The following is an 8021-nucleotide window of genomic DNA, read 5'->3' on the forward strand; positions in this document are numbered from 1 at the left end:
CACGCTTGCCTTCCTCAGGGCTCCTCCTTCAGCCCTGTGGTCTCTTAGTTGCCTCCCTGCTCTCCTGTACCAGCTACAAAAACTCATTCTGTGACATGGAGTAAACTAAAACTAATCTGTAAAAGTTACTGAGGTCTGCCACTGTGTATGAACAAAAGCCATTGGTTTGTTCTCAACAGTATGTCTTCCTAGAAATAAAGCAGCTACAGCCCCATTTAGGGGCCTGTATCCCCTTCTCTGTCACCTTGGTCAGCCGGTCCCCTTGACTAGGGGCTGGTTTGGAGCCAGCACCCTATAAGGGACTGCAAGACAATCATTCACTCCTAAATAGGGCCAGTTTATGCCCACAAGGGTTAATAAGATTGGTAGGTCTGTAGAGAGTTTTGAGGAAGTTGAGGCAACCAAGTTATTCCATAATTTTAGTTTTGGTTATGTTGGAATCTTAAACACTGGGCTGCGGACCCAGTTTCTTAGGCTTGGTTTATTAAGTAAGGGGGGGAGCACAAGAAAATAAAAATAGAGCACTGTTCATAACCATTTCCATCACTGCAGACAGAGGCATGTAGGATGCCCACCAAAGGATTTGGAAGCATCTGAAGCCCCAGGCTGCGGTGGAGGATATTTGCCAGTAGTAGGGCCACATCTGGTTCTTGAGTGACTCATGGATTTGGAATTGATTTGGCTTGGAACATGAAAAATTTTCCTTAAAAAAATATGCGGTGCTAAGAGAAAGGGTAGGGACAGCAAGTAGGGAGGACCTTCTACAGGTCCACAGTACTATAACAGAGCATTATTCAATGGACCATGGGAAAATGCGTAGTACAGATAACACCAGGAAAATCTCTGCCCTACATACATGCACAGCCCTGCCTACTAGGGGCTAAAACCCAGGGGTTTCTTTGATCTAGCAGGACAGCCATCTCACTGAGCCAAACTTTTGTTTTTGAAACAAAAAATATATATATATATATATATATACACACACACACACACACACGCACACACTGTATCATAAACTTTCCAATGCACCCTTAAACTGAATTAAGAAACCTGCGCTCCTGTTAAAACAAATGCACCCGCTCCCCTGCGCACGTACTCACTGCCCTTCCCTAACCCAATCACTGAGCCAAATACTTTCTAACTTCTTTTTTTTTCCTCCTGGCCCCATAAATCCCGCTCCTGACTGTTGCGGGTAGGGAAGGGTGGCTTCTATAGAAGTGCAGGGGAGAAGACTGGATAATGCCAAATCTGGGGCCTAATGGCCTCCTGTTCCAATTTGTAAATGCCATTTGAATAAGGAACTGGGTTTAACTAGCTTTAGCTGATAAAATATGTGTCAGGTCATTTAAGGTGACATGGCTGTGTGACTGCCCGAGGGCTCTGAAGGAGCTGGTGCTGGGCATTCTGCCACCCGAAACTTCTTTCCTGCATAGCCGGCTGCCACATGACACGCTACTCCACTTACGTATTGAACACAGCCCTTGAATAATGAACTGGAATTTGACTGGCTTTAAGAGCTGGGGTATTTTCTAGGTCACCCCAAAGGGCAGTTTTGAAGTTGTTGGTGCCGTCATTCCCAACCCAAAGCTTTATTCAAGTGCAGGATGCTGACTTATTAGTTCTCTACCCCATGTCTGTCCTTTATGGATTTGGCATTTGACCAATTGGTTTTTGATTGCTTGTGTGTAACTAGATTCTTTTTGGGTCTCCCCAAGTAACCTGACCATAGGCATGCCAGTTCTCCCTATGATGTTGTAGAGTGGTGGTTTTCAACCTGTGAGTGGGGACCCAAAAGTGGGTCGCAAGAATATGTGAAAGGGTTGCAAACAAACTTTAAAAACAGATTCTCCTTTAAAAGAGAAGGGCGTGGGAAACCATAGCTTTCCCCTTGCACACGCTGGCAGAGTTGCATCCTGCAAGGGGCTGCTTGGGGCCCCCCCATACCCCACACACTGGGGGAGCTGGGGGTGGGGGGCAGCAGATCAGGAGTGAGGGGCACTGGGTCTGGACTGGCCATCCATGTTGACAAATGGGTCCTGGTACAACAAAGGCTGAGAACCACTTTTGTAGTGAAAGGCTGTGACACCCCAGCTCCTTGCTGTGAAGCATCAGGACACTCACTGTCCACGGGCAGTGCCCGCTAGAGGGCTCTGCCTGAGTCCTTTGTCTCTTTCTAACTGCTCAGTTTCCCAGGTCAGATGCTGCTGCTTCTTCCTCCATTGTGATTTGGGAGTTTCAGAGGAGCTTCTGCTGCTCTCCCAGAGGGGTCTGTGCTCCATTAAACCTCCCTCTGTGCCTCTACCTATCTCCAGTCCAGGGGTGACTTTCCCTGGTGGCATCAACTAGCTCCAGAGGGCAGCTCTGGGCTCTGCTGACACCGACTCCTGAGCTGGAGACTCCAGGTAATAGAGACCTGGGGAGCATGCTGGGGACAGGCAGTACAGTGACTGCACACATGCCCTTCCTAACCCTCGTCTCTGCTCCCCGGGGGTCTGCACGTCCCAGAGCTGCTGCCATCAGTGACACCCAGGGGTCCTAGTTCCTCATAGCACTGGCAGGCAATGACTCAGTTGCAGGAATTTATAACCCTATGATAATATTCTCTCCTTTGTGTGTGTATTTCTGTCATTTGATTTGCTGAAATCAGCTTTGGCTTGTACTTAATCAGAGACAAGATAGAATTGAGAATAATCTGAATATCATTTGGAACCAGTTCTACTGTTTTAATGCATGAATGTGAGGTTTATATGATGATACATAAAGCATGCAGTTAATATTTGCAAGCATTCTGCCATTATAGAACGAAAATTAAAAAGTGCTTTTCAGCATTAGCCAAAGCACTTAGCTCCTTGATTGGAAGGTCCCAAACAAATGCAAAGTATTGGTGTTGTTTATGTAGTTATTAATAATTTGGGGGTAATTTCAGTGCCTGCCACTTTAGTATTCTATTTTTAGCTCCTAGGATAATTTTCATGTTTAATTTCCAGCAGCCCTTAACCCATGAAGACAGACAGGTCAGACATGGGCATCAAAACTGAGCAGAATAACTTGAGCTGGGTGCCTTTGTGAAAGCTTGTCCATGTGTACACATGTTTTGCTGAGCAGGTAACTATGGAAAGGGGGTGAGGGTTTTCTAGAGGGCTGGGAAGCTTTAGCTGTTTCAGTCATTGCATTGTTCTTAGTGTTTTGATTTGGTGGTTTCTACCCCTTTCTGTACACTGCAGGGATCCTAATGAGCTCCTTTTATGCAGCCAATACACATACATTTGTTTTCCCAAGTTTGCATTCATGGCTCCTGTACAGATGGACCCTGGGCTTCCAGATGGGAAGAATCAGACAACCCCAATCCAGGAGTGTGGGACAAGACTCCTGGCTTCTGTTCATAGGGATGAGAGAGGAGGGGAATAGTGGTTAGAGCAGCATGCAAAGAGGGAGGGCTCCTTGTTCTTACTGCTGGTTCTAAGTGGGGAGGGCAGTCCTGCTTCTGTGAGGAAGTGGGGACAAGTGGTTAGAGCAGAAGTGGCTGGGTGTTAAGATTCCTTCATTTCACAGATGTTAAGGTCAGTGGTGTTAGATCATCCAATCTGACCTTTTGTATCAAACAGGCAAAGCATTTTCACCCAGGCACCCCTGAGTTGTGTTCCTGGTTCTGACATTGGTTGTGTGGTCTCCTATCACACACAGACACACTGCGCAAAGTTGGGTGCTGCTTTGCACAGTGTGGTCAGCATGGATGAGAATGGCATCATCCTGTAGCCACTGGGCAATAATTATTAATCAGTGAGCACTTTGTCTACCTGGAGAGGCTGCCTCCATGTGCTGATCTGTCCCTGCACACCCTCTCCAGCAGTCCAGTACCCTGCAGCTACATTTCTTAGCCAGCCATTTGGGATCCTGGCCTTAATGAGATCCACAGGCTGCATCTGAATTGTGTGGGGAAAGGGCTTCCTCCAATTTGCTCTGACTTTGTATTGGTGATGTTGCAGTGGCTGGCTCCCTGCTCCTGCAGCGTGGGACAGGGGGCATACCAGTACCCCATCCACCTTCTCAGTTCCACTCCATGCCTTGGGTGATGCTTAATAAAGTGGTCACAGGTCCTGGGTTGAAGCAAATTATTGTAACTCAGAAATGTTATCACTCCCATCCCCTTTCCTTTCTGTAATACTGAGCTCCTGTCTTAGTTTCTTACACTAACTGTTCTGTCTTCTGGTTCCATAGTTTTGTGATATTCATAGATTCATAGATTCATAGATGTTAGGGTCGGAAGGGACCTCAATAGATCATCGAGTCCGACCCCCTGCATAAGCAGGAAAGAGTGCTGGGTCTAGATGACCCCAGCTAGATGCTCATCCAACCTCCTCTTGAAAACCCCCAGGGTAGGGGAAAGCACTACCTCCCTTGGGAGCCCGTTCCAGACCTTGGCCACTCGAACTGTGAAGTTCTTCCTAATGTCCAGTCTAAATCTGCTCTCTGCTAGCTTGTGGCCATTGTTTCTTGTAACCCCCGGGGGCGCCTTGGTGAATAAATACTCACCAATTCCCTTCTGTGCCCCCATGACGAACTTATAGGCAGCCACAAGGTCACCTCTCAACCTTCTCTTGCGGAGGCTGAAAAGGTCCAGTTTCTCTAGTCTCTCCTCGTATGGCTTGGTCTGCAGGCCCTTAACCATACGAGTGGCCCTTCTCTGGACCCTCTCCAGGTTATCCGCATCCTTCTTGAAGTGTGGCGCCCAGAATTGCACGCAGTACTCCAACTGAGGTCTGACCAGCGCCCGATAGAGGGGAAGTATCACCTCCTTGGACCTATTCGTCATGCATCTGCTGATGCACGATAAAGTGCCATTGGCTTTTTTGATGGCTTTGTCACACTGCCGACTCATGTTCATCTTGGAGTCCACTAGGACTCCAAGATCCCTTTCCACCTCTGTGCCACCCAGCAGGTCATTCCCTAGGCTGTAGGTGTGCTGGACATTTTTCCTCCCTAGGTGCAGCACTTGGCATTTCTCCTTGTTGAACTGCATCCTGTTGTTTTCTGCCCACTTGTCCAACCTGTCCAGATCTGCTTGCAGCTGTTCCCTGCCCTCCGGCATGTCTACATCTCCCCATAGCTTTGTGTCATCTACAAACTTGGACAGAGTACATTTGACTCCCTCATCCAAGTCACTGATGAAGACATTAAAGAGTATCGGTCCAAGGACCGAGCCCTGCGGGACCCCACTGCCCACACCCTTCCAGGTGTGGAGACCTTTGCTGTGTTTCTTCAGTTTTCTGGACTCGCAGGGGTTAGGAATTACTTGACTCCTTGCATCTCTGCTACACTAAACCTATGCCAGCAAAGAAACTTTAACAAAACAGGAGTCTGTTTTGTAATAGTTATTAGACAAACATATAACCAACTCTAATCTTTATCTGCTTGCCTTTCTCTAAGCAGGATTTCCAGTTTCCGGATCCAATGTGACCTCACTGATGGAACAAGAGGAAGAGCCTTGGGTCCTGGATCTTCAGGGATGCAAAGAAAGGGAGATTGTGAAAGGGACCTGCATTGGTGAGAAATTAGATAAACTCACTCAAACCTCTCAGCTGAGATTCCCACTAAAGCCCTGGGGGATCCACCCGGGCTCTTCCTCATTTCTCTCTGGTTAGGCCTGTCACTAGATGGTTTGGGATCTTCACGGCAGGCATCTCTCTCAGCTTCCTCTGGGCCAGACAGACACTTGACAGTAGCTCCCTTTCCTCTGGGTGATGGGATATGGAGGCAAGATTGCCCTTTCCTCTGTCTCTTCTGTGAGTTGACAGATTTTGCCTTCTCATTTTTTTGTTTCTCCAGCAGTTGTCTGGGCACATTCCCCATTTCCCCATTCTCCTACCCAAGGTTTCCCTTCCCATTGCAGGGAATGACTCCCATCTGGATTCTCTCTCTGTCCCAGCAGGTGGTGTGGTAGTGAGTGACAATGAGGACATGGATCTCCCAAAGGAAAGTCCTGACGATGTGGAACCCCACGGGATGGTACCGGGGAGAGCCAAAGGAGACTTTCCCCAGAGCCGTGAGCTGTTGGAAGTCCCTGAGAACTGGCACAAGCCAGAGAGACTGCGGAGAGATCACTTTGGGGAGAGATGGGGTAGATCTGCCAACCAGGGAGAAGGTCTACAGGATAGCATAGGCTGTAAGTTGACCTCTGCAGCAGAGAGCCAGAGTGCATGCAGCGAGTGTGGGAAGCAGTTCAGTCGGAGCTCATACCTCGCCCAGCACCAGCGCGTGCACACAGGGGAGAAGCCCTATGCCTGCCCTGCATGTGGGAAGAGCTTTGCCGTGAGCTCGGCACTCATCCGGCACCAGCGGACTCACACAGGTGAGCGTCCCTACCAGTGCCCCGAGTGCGAGCGGTGCTTCAGCCGCAGCTCCCACCTCATGAGGCACCGGCGCTGTCACATGGAGGTGGGGCTCTGCCATGGCTCCAGCTCCCAGCTCGCTGGGCCCCAAGGCATCACTGCAGGTGAGAGACCATACGCCTGTCCCGACTGTGGGAAGATGTTTGGGCAGAGCTCAGACCTGGTACAGCACCAGCGAATCCACACAGGGGAACGTCCATACGCCTGCTCCGACTGCAGCAAGATCTTCAGCCGTAGCTCACACCTGAGGCAGCACCAGCGCACCCACACTGGAGAGCGACCCTATGCCTGCGGGGACTGTGGCCGATGCTTCAACGATGGCTCCTACCTCGTTAAACACCAGCGCACCCACACTGGGGAGCGTCCCTATGCCTGCCCCGACTGCGGGAAGGGCTTCAGTGTCAGCTCCCAGCTTGTCCGGCACCGGCGCATCCACACAGGAGAGAAACCCTACACCTGCCCCGACTGCGGGAAAAGCTTCAGCCAGGGCACGGACCTGGCCACCCATCAGCGTTCGCATACAGGCGAACGGCCCTACACTTGCCCTGACTGTGGGAAGGGCTTCGGTGACAGCTCCTCCCGCATCAGGCACCACCGGCTGCACATCCGGGACACCTCATGACCGCATTGGGCAGAGAGAAGGCACCCTGCCCATGCTGCTGCACAAGACAGGCTGGGAAACTGGCCTTGCTGGGACAGATCAGGGATTCAGCCACTTGGAGCCAGGCAAGGGATCTTGTTGTACACAACCAGGCTGGGATTCAGCCACATGGATCAAGACCTGAGATCCAGCCATGTGGGACCTGGACAGGATCCCACATGGGTCCCAACCGGTCACCCCTTGTGTGAGGTTATGTAGGGAACCTAGGTGTGTGGGGCCAGACCGGGGAGTCAGGAATCAGCTATATGGAAATAGGCAGCTGATTAAGAGGCATGAGGCCAGACTGGGGATACAGCTGATTGAGAGCCAGGCCAGGGATGCAAGTGGGGCTGGCTCAGATTTGCTCTAAATTTGCCATTTGTTTTACACTCTTAAGAGAAAACAGCATTATTTTAAAGTCCAGCTGCAGATTCATTTTTGCACAATGGGGAGCCAAAAATATCTATCCATTTATTTTGGTCCTGACAATTTTTGGCCACAAACCTGAGCAACACTCTGTTACTCATGCTAGCAGGTTAACCACAATTACTGGTGGCAGGAAATAAACTGTCTATGTTCTGACCAGGGTTAATTGGAGGGAATTTGCTGTTCCCATGACCACCAGTGATATTTGCCTCACAAGGGTCTGGCCATGCATCTCTACTCAGAGGAGTAGGTGACCTAGAGCTGATTGGAGACTGCTTGGCATAGCAAACCCCAGGGAGGAGGGGAGATACCTCTAATCAGCCCCTGACCTCTGCAGGATCCTGATGTCTCTGGACAACTTGGAGATAGGTTGGGTGACTATGATGGGAGAAACACACTTAACGGTCACCTCTCTACAGAGAAGCCCTCCAAATGGCTCAAGTCTGATCCTCACTTGGGAATGGAGTGGCTTCTCTCCTGTTCCATCATGGTGTTCTGACAACTAGACTGGTCCAGTTCATTTTTTCTCACATGATAATAAAGGTTTTTGGGGTTTTTTTTACAAA

General features: G+C 49.8%; 1 protein-coding gene across 5 annotated transcripts; it reads left to right on the plus strand.

Moving 5' to 3' along the window:
• The first annotated feature begins 986 nt into the window (after positions 1-986).
• On the plus strand, positions 987-8021 carry LOC106738036 (zinc finger protein 771). Of its 5 annotated transcripts, none has more exons than XM_019499112.2 (4): positions 988-2402; positions 2988-3105; positions 5428-5544; positions 5927-8021. In XM_019499112.2, the coding sequence occupies exons 3-4, from the start codon at positions 5466-5468 to the stop codon at positions 7009-7011; spliced, it is 1164 nt and encodes a 387-aa protein (XP_019354657.1). In that variant the 5' UTR covers positions 988-2402; positions 2988-3105; positions 5428-5465; the 3' UTR covers positions 7012-8021. The 5 variants fall into 5 exon arrangements, with proteins under 5 accessions (XP_019354661.1, XP_019354657.1, XP_019354663.1 ...); XM_019499118.2 differs by having other exon boundaries at positions 5930-8021; XM_019499113.2 differs by having other exon boundaries at positions 5431-5544.

This window comes from Alligator mississippiensis, chromosome 11 (genome assembly GCF_030867095.1).
Source record: "Alligator mississippiensis isolate rAllMis1 chromosome 11, rAllMis1, whole genome shotgun sequence".
NCBI lineage: Eukaryota > Metazoa > Chordata > Crocodylia > Alligatoridae > Alligator > Alligator mississippiensis.